At 37.5% G+C, this 19,728-nt stretch overlaps 3 protein-coding genes across 3 annotated transcripts; all 3 read right to left on the bottom strand.

Annotated features, from left to right (window-relative positions):
- Positions 1 to 11,900: 11,900 nt before the first annotated feature.
- LOC128259278 (iduronate 2-sulfatase) lies at positions 11,901 to 17,418 on the bottom strand. The gene is made up of 5 exons (XM_052991578.1): positions 17,288 to 17,418; positions 14,402 to 14,707; positions 13,050 to 14,070; positions 12,821 to 12,994; positions 11,901 to 12,173 (listed from the first exon to the last, which is right to left on the bottom strand). The coding sequence occupies exons 1-5, from the start codon at positions 17,345 to 17,347 to the stop codon at positions 12,034 to 12,036; spliced, it is 1,701 nt and encodes a 566-aa protein (XP_052847538.1). The 5' UTR covers positions 17,348 to 17,418; the 3' UTR covers positions 11,901 to 12,033.
- On the bottom strand, positions 15,580 to 16,863 carry LOC128259279 (brain protein I3). Its single transcript, XM_052991580.1, has 2 exons — positions 16,631 to 16,863; positions 15,580 to 16,577 (listed from the first exon to the last, which is right to left on the bottom strand). The coding sequence occupies exons 1-2, from the start codon at positions 16,701 to 16,703 to the stop codon at positions 16,276 to 16,278; spliced, it is 375 nt and encodes a 124-aa protein (XP_052847540.1). The 5' UTR covers positions 16,704 to 16,863; the 3' UTR covers positions 15,580 to 16,275.
- Positions 17,313 to 19,600, bottom strand: LOC128259276 (transitional endoplasmic reticulum ATPase). The gene is given in 4 exon segments (XM_052991575.1): positions 17,313 to 17,809; positions 17,868 to 18,668; positions 18,729 to 19,563; positions 19,565 to 19,600. Coding segments are annotated over 4 exon segments (2,154 nt in total). The 5' UTR covers positions 19,586 to 19,600.
- Between the last annotated feature and the right edge of the window lie 128 nt (positions 19,601 to 19,728).

Below are 19,728 nucleotides of genomic sequence, written 5' to 3'. Positions count from 1 at the left end.
AAATTAAGATATAATATTTTATAAATATTTGTTTAAAAAATCCTTTCGCATTTTATAATCGTTTTTGTTACTTATATTTTTATTGATATTAAATTAGGAAAACTAAAATCGAACAAATTGGATTGAATTTAGTTTAGATTTACATGTTTACCTACACCTAAAAGTTAATATAATATTTGCGACGTTTTTTTTTCAAAAACTGTATAGCTAAATGGGTATTCTAGAATTTTTTCCAAGTGCTTTTGCAGCTCCGTTTGCAGTTCCCTCCTTGCGCGAGGCCTTCACGGCCCCAGGACATTATGGCTAATAGTTGCCTCGATCCCCTATACCCGCTCCCCCATATCCGCCCCTTCTCAGCGCCCAAAAGGAGGCGTGGCTGGTCGTATTATTATGCGATGGGCTCAGTTTTTGTTTGGGTTTCTTGCGTTTTTCACTGCCTTTTTTTTAACTACAGTCTGCGTCTGCTTTGCGTTTTCCAGAGAAATCTCTGGCCAGAACTTTTCCTCGTACGTCCTTTAAGGTCATTAAACGAGCCCAGCTTGTTAGGGATCTCATGATCATCATCATCACCATGCTTTTGTACTGACTCACATTCTTATTTCCTTTTCGTATTTTAATTTAACGCCAAGCTGATTGGCTTAATCATCGGCTCAAGCCGGGCGTCAAAGGTCGCGGAAGTTTGTAAAAATTTAATGACATCGTTTTTTTTTTTTTTTTTTGAAAAGTGCCAATGCCGACACACTCGAAAAGGGTTGCGCTTTAATTAATTAATCAAATCGACAGTGAAAATTCCTTACCGATCTGACTCACGATCTTTTTTGAATGGGAACGAGAGAAGATAACACCTCCTCTCCAGTCCATTTGTGATGTTTTATGGTCAAGGGGTCAATTTGTAAGTCACTTCTCCGAATTTTTTCCATGAATATCATCTTAATTAACTGTTAACTGTAAAGCCGTATAAAAATTGTTTACAACAAAAAAAAAGCGGACGGGCGGAAATGATTGCTTATACGGCATGAAAGCCCATGCCCAAACTTAATTCCAAGTCGTATGTAATAATTATGTTGATGGAATATTCATAACAGGAAATCCCTTTTACAGTGCGAGTGCGAGTGCGAGTGCGAGTGTTGTGATTAAATTTACATAGAGTCATGCACAATCAATGCAAATGGGAATGTAAATGTTGAATAAAAATTGTACGCAGCCCATTCACAATAGGAGATATTATTATTGTTGTTGTTGCTGTTGTTGCTGTGGCGCAGTTGCTCACTGAATATCAAATTACTGGGCTCGGATTTTTCGAGAGGAACTCCAAGAGTGCACTATAGTGTACACTTGAAATGACTGGTGCGAGATGTTCGGCTAGAAAATTATATTTATTTGTTAGGGCACCATTAAAACAGGGAATTCCGAAATACTTTTTGAAGCCACGCATCTTCTGTTTAGGTCATATGTATATGAAACCCAAAAGTCATTGAAAAAGTTGTAAATTTAGTAAACTTTGTTGTTAACCATTAGATCTGTTGTTTTTTTTTTGTATTTTAAAATGTTATTACTTGTAGTTAAATAGCTAGAAGTACTTTATCGATTCTTTTCTAGATCATATGTATATCAAGCTCAAATTTCTTAGAAGAAAGTTGTAAATTTAGTTTTCCTTCTTAAAAAATATTACAGTTATTTTTTTGTTGTATTTTTAGATGTTTTTTTTTGTGAACTTGGTTAAACTTCTTTGTTTTTAGACGTTTTACTTATGTAAATCGCTAGTTATCAAATATATGTTCTGTTTAGACATGTATATATAATACTTAAATATTAAATAAGACATTTTAAAACATTTTTAAAATTATTTTTCCATGTGCCATTAAAAGTTATTAACTCAGTTAATATTCTTAGTTACTGTTTTTCTACGGCTGCATTTATTTATTTATAACCATTAATCAAAAGCGCATGGCTTTCTCAGCTTAAGCTATTCGCATTTGAATACAGCTACTCGGGCAACACCTACTACTAGCTTAAATCAAATCGTAGTGCTGCCTTGCACAGTAGTTATCGCATAAGCACATATGCACATCAAATGCGATTTATTTATTAGCACCCCACAACATCAACATGAGCCTATAGTCGCCGGCTATTACTTTATACAATGCCGCTGCTTATTTGGATAAACATAAAACCCCAAAGAGCATTAGCTTTGAGCGATCCATGCGAGGGCCACACACATCTACTATCCACAGTCATTCATCCAGCGATCCATGCTATATGGCATATATAGCCTGTACAGTTGCGGTCAAAATAATAGTAGTGGGACAATGTGAAGTGCCTAAAACCATAAGTCATGTGACAAATTTTCTTTAAATTTATTATAATACTTATTTCCCCGTTAACAAAAAAGGATTTTTACAGCCTTCGATCTTGGATTAGTTTTTAATTGCTTTTTGATATTAGCGTTAAGAAAATATAAAAAGGTGTTTCTAAAGTTGCTTCCAAACTTTTAATGATTGTTATTTTCATAAGCTAATAATTTGACCGCAGCTGTATGTTTTATCCAATCCCATACCATACCATACCATTTCCATCCCATCCGCCGTTGGGCTCATTCACAGGCACTCGGCGTCGTCGCTTTGCCTATTTCTGTATGCGTAACGCAATCTATTCATAAAATAAAATTAAATAAAATAAAAAAGAGAGAGGAAAAACAACAGTGGCGGCAGAAAAATACATATTTTCATTTACAAGACCGGAAGAGCACTTCCTCTGCGATGTGATGTGCTGGCTGTACACTGTACACCATCATCAATCGCGGCACCCGCACCAAGATACTATATAGTTATAGTGGCAGCCCATGTGGTTGATGTTGATTTTGCTGCTGCTGTCGTATGCTAAATACAAAATACTAAATGCCTGCTTGAATATGCAACTTTGAGTGGGGGCCACAGTCATCCAATCCCATCCCCAGCCATCCGATCCAATGTGTTTAGTTTCGCTGGGCTAGCAAACCGCTCGACTGTCCGTACTTGTCCGTTTGTCCGTACGTTTGTCCGTATTTGTCCGCATGTCCGGCGGTTCCGTTGTCCGCTCATTGGAAATGCAATGCCATGTGTGTGATTTTTATTGAAGCACATCCAGATATAAAACCAGATTTATGCGAAATGAATATATTCATGTTCAGCGGGGCTTATGAGTTGTTTAGTGTTCTTTTGGAAAAACTTCCAAATCCATTGGGGAAAATATTGATCATTTAATTGTAAATATGGCCATGCAGTAATTATTTATTTTTGAAAATAGCCTTTCAAATAGAAATTCAATGGAACATAGTAATAATAATCATCATTTATCTAACATGATCGTATTTTGAAACCCAAAAAAAATATTGGATACATTTACAAGAAGAGAAATGTTGCATCCTTATCTAAACGTACAAATAATTTATAGAAATTGAATAGAGACATAGTTTTGAAATCCTTAATAACTAATGGCTTTTTATTACCCTAACGTAAAAATAATTTTATAAATATTGGACCTCTTAAATTGATAGTTAAATAAAATATTGGTGTTTGGGTTTAAGCCTGTCTGTAATGAATTAATATTTGAAAGCAAACTTTACAACCTAATTTCAATAAATAAAATATGTGATTTAATACAAACGTCTTTTATATCAGTATACAAATCACAAATTTAGTTAAATACCTTTTGCTATCAACATTTTCCAAATACATACATATATTAGAATCCCCCTCGATCCCCAATCCAATTAGAAATTTTCCGAAGGTGACTGGGAAAATATTTGAAATAACATTTAGCGCAAAACTGGCGCCTTTGCAAATTGCCTTTAACTAACCCAAAGTGCTCATTAAATCTTGCCGTAAAAATTTTCGGGTGAAAATTCGAACCGAAATCTTTAGTCAGAGTGGAGGGGTGTGCGGAAAGGCGGGGCGGAAAATGGCGAGTGGGGGCGAAAATAAATTCAAATTGGAAACCATGGCCATGAGGATATATTTACGGCATTCGATATTTATAGTTTGAACTCAAACAGGTGTAAACCGTAAAATGGCAAAACATTGTTTAAATCTTTTCATTGTAAACTCTTTCTTTCCTTTTTTTCTTGTGTGTGTGTGTGTGTGTGCTGTCCAAAAGTGTAAACAAAAGTGCAAACAAATTGCTGGGATGGGGAAAAAGAGTGGGAATTCCGGGAAAAGCCAATGGGAACCCAAAAGGGGATCCCTCGCTTTCATTTATAAATGGTGTGTGTAGTTCATCAAAATTTTTTGGCACGCGGCCCCTTGCGGTGGCATTGTTCTGGTGTTGAGATATCCCGCCGCAGATACCGATACTCGCGGATACAGATACATCTGATAAATATATATATAAATATATATGTATACATATGGCAGATACTCCATACTCCATACACACTATCGTATCGGATCGCAGGCTTAATTTGAATTATTTGGCCGTAAATAAAGCACAATGGGAGCGGGAAATGGGATTTTTATTTCGCTGTCCGTCTTTGAATTGGTCGCTCTGTCAGTCGCAGAGCCCAGAAAAAGCATAAATATTTATTATCATAAGCAGCAGCAGCCCCTCATCCCAGAAACCTCAGCATCAGCAGCATCGGCAGCAAAACTGAAAAGGAAAACGATTTCTCAATGTCTTTTATATCGCAGAGAGCTGCGTTTCAGACTCAGTTTCCATTGCCGGTTCTCAACCTTTAGTGGCACAGCCAAAAAGAAAAAAAGATCAGCTTGCTAAGAACTGTGAGCATCTGGCTAAAACCTGGGAGTACCTTAGGAAAGCAGCCAGTCATTCACTAGTTTCCATATTTTGTCAACGTTTTTCCAGCCTTTTTTTTGCAAAATATTATATTTTCGAAGAGTTTTCCAACTCAAACTTGGCCAAAATGGAAGCTGCAGATTGCAGACTTAAGTGATTCTTTAAGGCCTACTATTTGGTTGTAAAACTAAATTTTCTCATTTTTTATAAGGAGTAACATTATTAATTTTTGCAAAAATTCGGCAAAAGCAGAGTCTGTTAATTTTTAATGTCATTCGATTGGGAATTTTATTACGGGCTCGAGGAGGTAATACATTTCAAATTTAGAAAATTTTCTCCAATTTCTTTAAGAATAATACTTTTTTTAATACATATTTACGTAATTTGAAGATATTACAAACAAAGGGGAATAAAGGCCTTAATAATTCTATTATAACAATAATCAAAGCCATTAATAATTTTACAGGAAAAAAAAACTTTAAAAATTAATTCGTGCTCGATACTTCAGAGTTTTTAAAAATGTTGTATTGTGTTTGTAAAATATTTTATTTAGCAAATCAATACAATATAATATTTTAACAATAAGACCCAAAAGTTTGCCACAATATTTATTAGTTTGTTTTTTAGAACTAAACTTAACCAAGGGATTGTTTAAGCAAATACCCATATACCTTGTGTAGGGCTTTTAGTATAGGGTATTTGGGCAAGACAAAAGACAAAGACGCGCTCTTGGAACCGATCGAAAAACTTGTTTAGCACGCGTTACAGCGGCTGCCTGTTTTCTGTTTTTCAGAGCGGGGGCTTTCAAACTGTTTGCGGTCGGTCACTCTTCAGAGAACCCCTTCCCCCTCAACACCCCCCTCGATATACCCCGCCCACTTGGCTCCCATATATAGTGAAGTGCAGGGGTTTTTGGGTATATAACTTTACATATATTTGCTTATGCCCAGCGAAGACGGCTCTCGGCTTAATCCATTGGGCTAAACGTTGATTACTCTGATCTCCAGAATCCCCCCTTGTACACTGATAAAAATATAGAAAATAAAATAAATATCTTAACTCCATAGTTATATTCCATATTTAAAAAAAGTCTATTTAAATCAGTCTACTCATATTAAGTTGACTGATTTAATATTAAAAACATTTAAATAAACATGGAAAATACACGATTTTAAATTGATCCAATATTTGCCTTAGATGCATTAATTTAAGTTTAATATGATTCAAATTAAAATGTAGTTTTCAGGTATGAAAACATATTACGAAAATAATCAAACGAAAAAATTACAAGCATTTTATAATACAATATTTAAAATAATCAAAGCGAAAAATATTTAAATTGAGTATAAAATACCTGGACTTACTACTTTTCTACCAGTGAGCCAGTCTGTAACCATCTTAACCCCCGAAAGCCCCCGCCATACCATCCTGACCCCCTGAAAGGCATCCCTGCGTGGGCTCATTGTGGAATTTCTACACTCATTCTTGATTGTTTCGTTTCGTTTTACGCTCTGGGCCAAATTTGCTGTGTTTTGGGCCTGCATTCCAGCTGAATTGGTTTTGCCCGGTCTCAAAAAAAAAACTCTTTCGACCTGGCCAAGCCCGATTTGGGATGTTTAAGGGGGGAAAGAGGGTTTAAGGGGGAGATAATAAATTTGAATTTCAATAAATTATTTTGTTGCTACAAGACAGCCAGCAGAAGACCCTCTTTTCCACTTCATTGTGTGCTCGGTGCTCCTCCATTCCCTTCTGAATGGCCAAATGTCCGATCTTGCGTGAATTTCATTCAACAAAAATTTTCTGTTTAGCCATTTCTTTTTTGGCTTTGTCGTCTCCACTTCATTTTTATTTATTTAATTTTTTATTTATCATTCTTTGGCCCACCATTGTTGGCCAAGGCTGTCGGAGATTGATTGCGGGAGCAGAAAGGGGCTACACATGTACATACCAAGATCCATCGTAGTTATGGTCTGATGAAGTGATCAGGCCTTGACATTGATCAAATGCCAAGAGCACAACTGAGTTGCTGTGGGCGTAGGAAACACATTTCGGCTTGTCGAGACTGAGAAACATGGAGAGGTTTTTAGGAAATGGGTGAAACACCGATTTCCAAAATAAATTTTTGAAGAGGAAGTATGTCTGAATGACATGGAGGTGCTCTCAGAATATAGGGGTCACAAAAGTTGAACTTAAATTTTAATAAAAGGTATTCCAAATAATGAAAAGAGGTATTGTAAGTATTAAAAAGATTTATCTATCATGGTTTTTAAACTCTTTACATTTTCAGCACTCGTGAATACTTATTCCCTTTAATAATTGTTCTACATATATAAACCTCTTAAAATATATTTTGATTTTACCAAGTTTTAAAAATTTTAATAGTGTACAATACTTCTTATATTACAATTTTTAATACTATGTTCTCAACCAGCAAAAAAATGCTGATACCTGCTCTTTTGTTAATTTTTTCTGTCTAGTTAAAACGACATTGCTTTTCTTCCAATTCCCCCAGCATTTGCAAGCCAAAATACTAAATGATCACCACCTAAAATCTGGCAGTAGCCATCTGCTTTATTAGCAGCTCTTAAGTTATTCATTTTATACATTTATTATAGGTTTGTTAGCCTCATGAATAATTACAAGCCCGAATAATCAAATTAATATTGGATTAATGAATGAATCGCCATTTGGATCTTGGTTATCAGCTTGAAAAGATCAACTTCTCGGCCAAAGCTACTGAATTGGATTTTCGACTTCGCCGAGACGATAATCCTCAATCAGCTAAAAATCATTTAGTTGGGTAAATTTATTTCCTGCTTGCACACAGCTTGAGATCTGCTTAGGCCTCCGATTTTATATCGGCTTAAGGCCATATATAAGGCACACAAGTGCCGGACACCTGAGGAGCGGCATAATCCGGCAGCGGCATTAATTCATGGAAATTCCGTCAAAAGAAATTTTGAGCCCCCACCCCGCCTAAAAAAACAATCCTCCGTTTTACTCTCTACCGCACACACTTGGTAACCAGTTTTAAGTTTCTTCTTCTATATTTTTTTCTTCACTATTTTTTTCTGTTTTTTTTTTTTTTGGCAACGGCGTCAAGTCAACTGACAAAGCTAACAAACAACCTTCGTCATTAGCCAAACTATGGCATGTCAACGAAAATTAGCATTTTTTACAGCGGGAGGCCGGCAGCAACAACTATAGTATGTCTATGAGTACAACTACACTGTGAAAAATATTGTGTTTTTAGTATTTAAAAGATGATTAAATATAATTTCGGGATTTTAGGACTTAAACCAATCAACGGACGATTGTCACATTTTATCCAAAAGCTCAAAGTTGGTTTCAATTGTTTCTGAACAGCATTTTAAAAAACAGCTATTTAAGGACCAACTTTTTTAAAGCACTATTGATTAAAATGATTTGATTCTTTGAATTTTAAAACTTTTGTTTATTTATTTTTAATAAATATTTAAGATACTTATTACTTTTTCTATAATATAAGAGTTCTTTGTTGCAACTAAAGCTTTTCGAAATATTTAAAATTTAAGGGATCCAAAAAATGTATGATTTGTCTTGTTATCTTTTTGTAAACACAATTGTTTGATGTTAGCTAAAAAAAAAGTTTAAAAATGTTCCTATTAAATAACATTGCACTCTTGGGCTTAATATTTTTTTTGGGTGTAGGATAAGTATGTAGGGGGCCTAGAGAACCCGATTTACACATGGATCTTAGCGCTCTAAGATGTGAGATGTGAGCTGTTTGAGCATCGTCAGATGCGTAGGTAAAAAGCCGACTTCAGTCCGCTTGATGAACTATATATACTTTATACACATATTCTAGTTGTTGTTGTTGTTGTTGTCGCATTTGTGCCGCTCGGTCGACCGTCGCTGCCGACGTCTCAGCCGCTGCCTACGCATCTTTTGCAATTTCGTTTGAGCCGCCCACGCATTTGAGTTTGCTTAGAAATAAACGGCAAATCAGCCTACAAATTCAAATTAAAGTTGTATTCGCATTACTCGCTATGTTTTGTGACTGCACAGTAAAAAAATATTACATAGTTTGAAAAGTTGATTGTAACATTATGTTAAATATTTCACGTAATTTATTTTATTTATAATGAATGTGACTTATTGTGTATATTATTATAATTATAGAAGAAGTATATATAAACGAATAAGCAATAAAAAATTATTTGGAATACCAAACCTCGATGAGCTCGTAAAAAAATAACCATAGATTAAAAACTTATATTTTTTAAATATATGTTCACAAAAAACTAACACTAACAAAAACGAAAAAAAAAACCAACTTTAGTTAAAACAAGTGTTGTTTTATCTGACAAAAGGTGTTTGAGATTCCAAGATATACTTTGTCGTTTTAGTTTTGTTGCAAAACAAATTGTTTTTATTTGTGAAGGCCTTAAAATAAACTTTTCTAGTTTCAGATTTATTTAGATCCCCATCAAGGAGGTCTCTAAAATGATCTGCGTTTTTTCTGTGCATGCGCCAGCCGAAATCAGCCATCGTGGGCTTTATGGCCATAGATATATAATACAGTTTAGAGCCAAAAGCCAGCCCGCCCGAGTGTCTGCCACATTTACCACAGCTCTCAGCCGGTATCCAAAGTATCTGGGTATCTGGCTATCCATCTAAGCCAGAGCCTATCTGTATCTGTATCTGTATCTGGAGCTGTGTTTCCATCTCTCCATTTGTATCTGTATCTGTATCTGTATCTGTATCTCTATCTATGCGACCATCGGTTAAACCTCTAAAGTGCCATAGATTATTATAACACACGCGCTATTCGAATGTGCTTGTGGTTAGCCGCAAAACTCAAAACCGAAACAGACACTCCAAGCCAAAGGCCCCACACGAGCTAAAAGCTATATGGCCATATATATATATATGTGGCACCGCCCATTCCCCCGATTTTCGCCCCCTTTTCGTCTGCATTATGCATAGCCAAATTGGGTGGAAAAGGGGAGGGAAAATTTGTGGAACTCTAGCGCGAATTAAAGAAAAAGGCTGTCAACAATGCAACGGTAAAGAAAATGAATGTGAGGAAAGCCCACAACGGAAATGGCAATGTGAAAATAAGTTATGGTAGGTGGATGTGGTAAATAATATTACCAGTGGAGGGGGGAGGGGGCAGAAAACACACCTTAAATAGTTCTATTACCAACTTTGCACTCATCCATTTGCATAAGTGTATAGCTAGCTGCCTATAAAACTCCGTTCTGTTATAAAAAAAAACATTTTACAGAAAGCATAATTTAAAAAAAAAAAATAATACAAAGAAATAAGAATATCTAAGAAAGCTAATCAAATATAACAATAAATAACAAATGTATTACAATAATTTAATCAATAAATGTATAATATGACTTTTCATTCGCAAAATCGATTAAACACAAGTTTTCTTTCCAAAAAAATTTCACAATATTCAACCAAAATTAATGCTTTTAATTTAATCAATTAATGTATTATTATCTTGTCTACTTACAACAAATGAACAATAAACTATAGTGAAATATTAATATTACCAATATTGCACTCATATTCTTAAATGAATAGTTGACTATTAAATCTCCATTCTCTCAAAACCAAATTATCTACAAGAATTTTCAATGGAATTAATAAATTCATCTAAAATTATGTCTTTTTATAAATCAAATTGAAAGCCTTACACTTTAGTTTTTTTGCAACAAATTTCACGACATTAACGAACAATTTCACGACATACAACCAAAATTAGTGAATGGATGGAATTGTAAAAGCCACAAAGTCTCGAGAAATATGACAAAAATCATAAAGTTGCAATATGGCCCCGCCTTCTTTGGGACACATATTTTTCGAAATGTTTGAAAGTGCTGCCAAAATGCAGTTTAATCACCTCCAGAGAGACGGCCCACATGGCGAACCCAAAGCGCAGCCCACACCAAATATGCACATTAGAGAGCACGCAGAGAAAGAGTGGGTTAACGTTAACGCAAACGTTAAGGCAGGGGGTTAAGGGGGCGGGGCTGTCCAAAAGGGGAAGGGAGATCACATCGATCAAGCAGCGGGCTGCAGATTTAATTACCAGACTCGGTGGTGCACAGAGAAAAATGTTGTCTAATTTAATCTTTGCCTGTTTTTAAACCCCTTTATTAAAAGGATTTTTTTTTAAATTATTGTTAATAATAAAAATCAAAATATGTGTATAACAAAAGCCTCTTCAACTTAAAATTGTAAGCCGTGACGGAACTTCTTTAATTTATATAATCAAATTCAGAATTATATAATTTTAAAAAACATTTTTTTTGTTAAATAAAATATTTTTTTTTGCCTCCTCTTAAATATTTTATTAAAAACTATAAACTATACTATATTACTTTCTGTGTTTGATTTTCACTCGCCTGGCAACAAACCGCGCCAAAGCGAAAATGAAAGCTCGAAAAGAGTCGCCAACGTAGAGCTGCCTGCCCCACACCCCACTCCCCTCTCCCGCTGGCCACCTCCTCCTCCTCTTCCTCTTGCTCTTCCTCTTCATCTCCCCATCCTCTCCAGATTTGGGAGTCGACGTCGCTGCCGACGCCAACGCAGCGAGACGCGCTTGCCGCCAACGTTGAATGAAATTTCATTCACAAAAATTCACAAAAACGAAGCCAAAAAGGCAATGGACACCAGTCACGCATGCGCGGATCGGATTGTATTTGTATACCCTTGCAGGGGGTATTATAATTTCAGTAATTTCAGGGTATTATTATTTCGGAAAATAATAAAAAAAATTACAACTAAGCTTTTTTTTCAATTTATACAAATCCAATTGGACATATAGTTATGCTTACTATTTAAAAAAAAATGTTTTAATTATAATCGGCTGTTAAAAGGGAAAATCTTAGCTTAAAAGCCGAAACGTAGAATGTTAAATTTTTTTAATAGCAGCTAGGGTATATAAACTTCGGTTTGCCAAAGTTTGCTTCCTTTCTTGTTATTGAGGAGATCTGGTGAGCTGGAAATGTGGGGAGCAGGGAGGTGGTCTCCAAAAGATGGGGGCATCGCAGAAATTACAGCGAAAAATATGCAGCATGTCTGGGCGTCTCGCAAAATGTTGTTGCCCAACCGGAAGTATTAAATTCCAATTATGGCGACAAGATATTTCGCCGTCTCGAGATCGTTTGTCGCGCTGCCTTTATTGCTTATGAATGTATTCAAAATCAGAGGGATTCGGAAGGGAGGGATCTCTGATCTGCGATCTCCGATCTCCGATCGCCACTAGCTGCCAACGAGATCCATCAAACGCCGGCGCAGTCGTTGGCGCACATCATCAAACTCGGGCAGGGGCACCAGGTTCAGATCCTCTCCAGAATCCAATCGATGGTCGTACAACTCCTCGCCATACACATCGTGCCAGTCTGAAAAAACAATTGACAATTTTTATAACAAAAAAAAAGGAATGTGTAGTTAATAAATTCTGTCAAATTTTAATTGTAATTGTAAATTGTAAAACAACTTGTTTAAAAGAAAAATAAAGATTGAGTTTAAAATTCATTTTTAAAAAAAGGCCTCTGAACTTCAAAGGTTTTGTTTGTAAATAGAATAACGCCTGTAAAAAAGATGTAAAATATCTAAACAATAAAAAAATTATAATGTTGTAGTATTGCAGTAAAAGCTTTGAAAGCATAACCTTAAGTATTATATACGCGTTTTAAATTTCTTTCGCTTTATTTCTTATCCATTCCGTTTTTTTTTGTATTGGATCTTTTATCAAAATGTTTTATATATATATCACTTGACTATTTTTGGAACAGACTTTAAAATTTGATTCAAATTTAAATATAAATTTATTAAACTTAATCTTAAACTTAATCTAATATCAGCGAACTATTACAACATTTATCCAAATTCATATGCATTTTAATTAATATTATCATTTTATATTTAATTTAAAAATACATCAAATTTAAGATTCATAGTTACTAGTTTTGTATCAGTTTATTTACTTAATTTAGTAACATTTAGTTTTAAAATAAACTGTATTTATTTTTTTTGCAATACTCACCTCTGCTAAAGTTTTGGGCATGGAATCTCACCCACATGGTATACCTATAAATATCAGTTCTGAGGCTATATCCCATGATTTTGATATTTCGCAGCTTGGGCTTGTCGCTATTCGGGTGCTTTGTGGGCAACATTCCCGGGCGGGGATACTGACTGAGGGCCACATGGTCATCATCTAGAACAGAGTAATATATCAGTTATAAAGAAATTTCAAAAATATATAAACTTACCTGTGCCCAATCCCATTAGCTGGTGGTATAGACTTTTGCCCTCGCCACATGTCAATTCCTGGGAGTCCTGACAGCTGGGTAACTCGGGCAGCCCGGCCAGATCCACCAAAGTGGGGAAGACGTCCAGAAGTTCGGTGATGCCATGATGGTACTTCGTTTGCGAGAGTGGAAACTGCGGACTCCTGATGATCAATGGAACCCTGAGGGCCACCTCGAAGTTGCTGTACTTGGCCCATTCGGCATGTTCGCCCAAAGACCAACCATGATCTCCCAGGACAACCACCACCGTATTATCCAAATCCAATCCTCCCATTAGCTTGCCAAACAGATCATCCACATAGGCCACCGAGGCATAATAGCCCTGTCTTATTTGGGCAGCCTGATGTCTGGAAATCGGTCCATAGGGAAAGGATATATTCGAGTGCTTGAAGTCATCTCTGGCACGAACATCTGTGTAGGGATTCCAGGCCACTGCCGGCATATCTGGTGGTTTCATACTGTCCTCCGTGTAATTGAAAAATTGGGAAAGTTTAAATCTGGAGAGGAATTGCCGCGGAAAGCGAAAATTTATATGTGGCTTATGGAAACCCATGGCCAGGAAAAAGGGCTCCCGATTGTTAGACTTCCGGGACCCCACAAATCGCAAAGCCTCCGCCACGGACTCAATGTCCGGCAATGTCTTGTACGGCTGCGTTTGCAGCTCCACCGGGCAAATGAGATTCTTCCGGAGAATGCCCTCCCTATCGGGACACACCGGGGAATTCATAAACTGCTCCGTGCGAGGACGAAATGCCGGAGCTGACCAACTCAGCGGGAAGTCATCCGTGTTGTTCGATGAGAGGCCAGGATGGAATACTTTCCCACAGCTGTAGGTGTAATATCCGTGCTCTTTGAAGTACTGCGGCAGAGTGGTAAAGTTTCCGGTAAAAGTACGCCAGTAACTGTAGAAGTCGTAAAGATGTAGGGTATCCGGACGCCGACCCGTGAGCAGGGAATTTCGACTGGGTGCACACAGAGATTGCTGAAAGTGTTTTATAGATTAGATTGTAGTGATAGTACAATTACAAATTATATTACAATTTATTGTAAGGCTTTTTAGTAATTTATTTAAATTTAAATTGTAAATAAATAAGACTAATGTAAAATAAAAAATAAAGCATGATCTAAAACAATTATACTGCGAATTCTTTTTCTTTCTTTCTTTTACTCGAATGCTAATCTATAAAAATGTATATTCAATGAATTTTATAGGTAAGATTGTAGTGTTAGTATAATTGGAAATCATTTTAAAATTAAAAGCAATCCTAGAGTTTTTATAATACGGATTACAATACCCAACCCCCGATTCTCACCTGACTATAAGTCCTTGTAAACACATGACTTCCCCGGGCGAAGGCATCCAGATACGGTGTGCTGGCCAGCGGATCTCCATAAACCCCCATCACTGGACGCAGATCATCGAAGATCACCATCACCACATTGGGTCGTCGTGGAGGAGCAACTGCCTCCGCCAGAATCGATGGAATCAGCAGCGAGAACAGGAGACGAGCACTGGTCATGTCCACGGCAAAGGAATTTCGCGACTGTTGACTCGAAGATGCCGACACGGCGGATGTAGATGCCGGCGAATTTTTTGTGCTACCCTGTGCCCATGAAATCTGAAAGAGGGGTATATATTCTTTACGTTATCTATTTTTATACCAATTTTTTTTAGATTTTAAAACAATTTTAATTCATAAGAACTCAAAATGACTATCAATATAAACAAATATTTTATTAAGGAAGTCTCAATGAAAATTAATTTATAAATTTCATCATGGAAAACAAGTTAATTTATTTATATAAAAAATTTTTTTTAACAATTTAAAATAAAGCTTCCCAAGAATAAATTGAATGTGATTTTAATATAAATATCAAATCGAAAAACCAATTTTTCAATTATTTATAGTTTTTAAAGGAATTAAATTAATTTAATAAGCTTTATAAAAATTTGCATAATCAAAAACAAATATTAAAATATTTATTACATTTTAAAATATCACTTTCACATTAAAATTTAAAATTTAAATATGTTTTAAATTTACACAACAAATGTGTTCTTAGATATTATTTCAAGCCTTTATTAATATGACAGGAATATTTTCATTTGTTTAAAAGATTTCAACAAGGTATCTTCGGGTTGTTTCTCTTTTCCTTGAAGCACTCCACTTGTTTACAGTTTTACGCGGCAAAGTGCAAAGAACATTGAAAATACGGACGCGGGCGTAATTCATAACCGCCCTCCATTATATTTCAATTGAATTTAACGGAAGCGCGCTTACAGTGTACTATATAAAGAAGTACAGTAAAACCACTATTACAAGAACTTTTATCAGTGGAATTTGCACACTCAAATCTTACTACAAAACATATTTACAAAATTTATAGTACATTATTCATTCTCCCACCCAATTTTTAGTTTAGGCATTTATAATTTTTATATAATATAATATAATTATATATATAATTTTTATTTAACTTTTGAAAATAAAATTTAATTAATAAAATCCTTGCCATGCAAAATATAAGAATATAGCTGTTCTGCTTTTAATAAAAACATTTTTTTCTGATTTAAGACTTATGATTATTGCACACTCTTTTATAATGCCAAATCACGATTTTGTTTTATTAAATGTCTATAAAATACAATTTTAGGGTCTGATTTAGGCAAATTGTACTGTACATGACCGTTCTCTTTGTATGAAATAGCCGGACAGTGACTGGAAATCGGGGGCACACCACAAACAGCCATGATTAATATTTACACATAATATTTAATGATTTGTGAGCTAATGATTAACAATAACAAAAGTATTGGAACTTGTGATATCATAAAAAACAGTCCCCATAAGGGAATGGTCACAGGTGCCGGCTCTGATAGTAAAGGGGGTATCGATTTTTTATGTGATTTTTTTGGGCAATCTTTTCAAGAAAACCCTGTTAATTACTGGGTTGTCCTCTCTAAAAAACTTTCCAAAAGCCAAGGGCATGTAATTTCGTGTGATTTCCGGGGGTTGAGTCCTCCACAATGCCTTTTCGAAATTCTTAAAAGCCAAGGGAATTACATTTTTAGGTGTATTTGTGGAGAATCTCATTTAGAAGACCGTTTCGTAGTTGGTTATTGGGTAATTCTCTCCCGAAGGCAAAGGGGTTTGTATTTTCAAGTGATTTGTTTGGGAAATCTCCTCTAGAAAACCGTTCCGCAGTTAGAGCAGCGTTTCTCTTTCATGGCCAAGCAACAGAGGATTCCAAGGGGGAAGAAGAAGATGGCGCAGACCAGGCCGCAGGCGGAATAGGTGTCCTCCAGATAGCCAATCCGGCAGGCCGGACATCCTCCAATCACGATGATCTCCGTGGGCATAGCCACCGGAGGGGGCTGAATCACCACACTAACCGGCGTCGTCTCGAAAGCTCCATAAGTGGGCATGTGCATGTTCGGGGGCGGAGCAGTGGGTGCTCCATGATGTACGCCCACAATCAACCGGGAATCTGGAATAAATCCGGGGTTTTACTTTCATATTTATCAATGTTTATTTTCTTACCTTGCGAGGAGGTGGTATTCATTACTTCCTCGTAGCTCGGCGGCAATTGTGCATCTTTGGGGATACTTGCCATTGTAATGTGGCCAAAAAGCTTTTTCCGTGACTCACTTCTGTGTTTTGACGATTATCTAGGCTTTTTAACTACGCTTAACTTAATTGCGTTAATTTTTCCCCTTTTTTCCTTTGTTTTGTTAAAACCGCTGTGAGTTATCGCTGCAACAGCTGATAAGCGATAACTGCAATCGAATATATACCGTGAACTTATCGATTGAAACATTCACTTGAATTGGTCATAAAAATTCGTTATACAAAAGAATTTATATTGATTCTGGATAATTTGTTTTAAATAAACAAAGCTTTAAAAATATTTTCTTAAGTTGCATTTTAACATTTTTATAAAAATTATTCATTTAATATTTTATGTCTATAGTCCATCTCAAAAATGTGAATTAAGTCAATTTGCAAATTTAAAGTACCTGTATAAATCTGCAAAGATAGCAGTGGATTCCTTCAAATTGTATAAATTAAAGCATCTCAATTTAAAAAGAATTAACAATAAATTGCAGTTTAAAATGAAGAGTTAACAATAAATTCTATTTTAAAATCAGAACTGAAGAATTGATTGTCAAGGAATTTTTAAAATAACTCTAGGATTACCTTTAGCTTCCAAAAAGAGTTTACTTTACAAAAACCTATAAGCAAACTTATAGTAGCCATCTATTTGACTTTGCGTGAGCGAGGATTTCTGCTTGGCCAAAACCTTCTCAAAGTCCTGCAGCTCAATTTCGGTGGCCTCAAAATCGCGCTGGAAAGCCTCAATGGCAGCCTCATTGCAGAGATTACATAGATCCGCTCCTGAATAACGTTCAGTGAGGGAGGCAATTTGCACAAGATCCACATTCCCATTAAAGGGCATCCTCTGGGCGTGTAGTTGCAACAGAGCCAGACGAGATTCCACATCTGGGGCTGGGACATGGATGAGCTTGTCGAAGCGACCGGGTCGCATCAAGGCGTCGTCAATCATATCGGGACGATTGGTGGCCGCCACCACCAGTATGTGCTGCTGACTGCCACCACCCACAATGCCATCCATTTCGGTGAGCAGCGTGGAGAGAATCCTCAGCTGAACTTGGCCACCACCTCCGCCACTCGAAACTGTCCTTCTGCCAACCAGGGAATCTAATATATAGGGAGATTAATGGTGATGTTTGACTTAAGGGATTAATTATACTCCTACCAATCTCATCCAGAAATATAAGACAAGGCGCATTCTTTCGCGCCGTGTCAAATATTCTCGAAATAAATCTTTCGGCACAGCCCACATAGGGCGAGTAAACTTCCGCCGCCGAGGTGGCAATGAAGGTCATGTTAGCCTCCTTGGCCAAGCACTTGGCAATGGTGGTCTTGGCACATCCCGGAGGTCCATAGAGCAGCACTCCCTTGGGCAGAGTCAGTCCGAAGCGCGCGAAGGCGGCACTCTGTCTTAAGCCCGCTAAAACGGAGACCTGCAAGGTGCGTTTCAGGGATTCCATTCCTCCGATAACCTCGAAACCAGCCGACATTTTGGACACCCGCACATCTGTGGCTCGCGAGGCACTTGGCTGAGTTCGAAGCAGCGACTGGCGGAAGACTTGCTCCACATTGGAGTCCTCTTTTGTCAGCAGTTCCTGCTGCACGCGGCGCAGGAGGAGCGTTAGATCCGCCATCACATAGCCTTGTGTGTTTCTGGCCATGTGATCGAGTAGATGCTCCGTAATTTCCAGCTCATGTTGTTGGCAGAGTTGCTTCACGAGCTGTCTGCGTTGCTCCTCGCTGGGCATCTCAATGGATATCTCCCGCACAAAACGTCTGCGCGCGTGTTCATGCAGGGAGTCTGGGGAACCAGAGGTGGCCACACAAATAATGCCCTGAGGCAGTGCATCTATCAGTTTGAAAAGCTGAGCGGAGATGCGCAGGGAATTACCAGAGTTTTTGGGGTCAGCAGAACTTGTCGATGGGCAGAGCAGTTCCAGATCCTCAATGAGTATCACAATGGGCACTGAAAGTGGTAAAACGTGTACATTAGAAATGTATATAAATATATTAAGATGATATTTACGTAAAGGACGCAGCTGCTCCTTGAAAGTTTCTGCAGATTGAAATATCCTCCTTAGTTCCTCTTCCGTTTCTCCTGGGTATGAGCGTAGCACCTGGCTGGCTGTGATGTAGAAACAATTACAGCTATGGCGGCGCACGAACTCTCCAAGGAGGCGACTTTTTCCGCTGCCCACAGGTCCCACAACCAACGATGTGGTGGGAAATCTTAGCGAGTAACCGCTTTTGGCAGATTCCAGCAGCTGCTCCAAATCCTCCAAGGCCTGCTCAAAGCTGTGTAGCAGGAACTTAGAGGTGGAAACCAAAGGATAGGGCATTTCCAGACGCGTGTCCACAAGGAGCAGTTCAACATCTCGGGCTACTTCGAAGCATTCATTATCCGCAACTCCAGGAGCATCAAATATCTCCACACTGGCGATGCCCAACTGGGCAAGTCGTCTGTGTTGCACGGAGCACCCCTTTGTTAGCTTCAGGTGGCGCAGAAACACCCTCACATCATCCTCCAGATCCTCCAGAGAAACCTGAGGACGCTGGAGCAGTTCCTGGGTTACACTTACCACGCACGGTATCCTCTCTAGGCAGGGTACCAGTTTTAGTGGCTCCAGGAGCACCAATCGCTGATTGGTGAGTACAAATCTTGACGAGGAGGTGACTACTCCATCCAAGAAGCAACAAGTTTCACTGCCGGCACGCGGAGTAACCCAACATACTGCGTAGTTGCCATCGGAAAGATTGCAGCGGCACCATCCTGAACCTGGAGGATCCTCCCCAGTTGGCACATAGCATCTCTGTGGCTCTAGATCGCTGTCGTCCAGCAGGGAAAGCGGAAAAGCCGGAAAAATCCAACTGCCGTTGATGCATTTTGTTTACCTCGCTTCGATAACTTAATCGGCAGCGCGGTTCAGCTTACTTGGCTGTTTTCTAGCTAAATCAGACTTTTTTGACGGGAACTAACAGGAATAACTAAATGCAGCATTTATAATAGCAAGCCTTTTATTAATATA

The sequence above is a fragment of the Drosophila gunungcola genome (assembly GCF_025200985.1).
Source record: "Drosophila gunungcola strain Sukarami chromosome 3L unlocalized genomic scaffold, Dgunungcola_SK_2 000005F, whole genome shotgun sequence".
Classification (NCBI taxonomy): Eukaryota; Metazoa; Arthropoda; class Insecta; order Diptera; family Drosophilidae; genus Drosophila; species Drosophila gunungcola.
The sequence above is the reverse complement of the archived record's forward strand: the minus strand, read 5'-3'. Positions and strand labels throughout refer to the sequence as shown.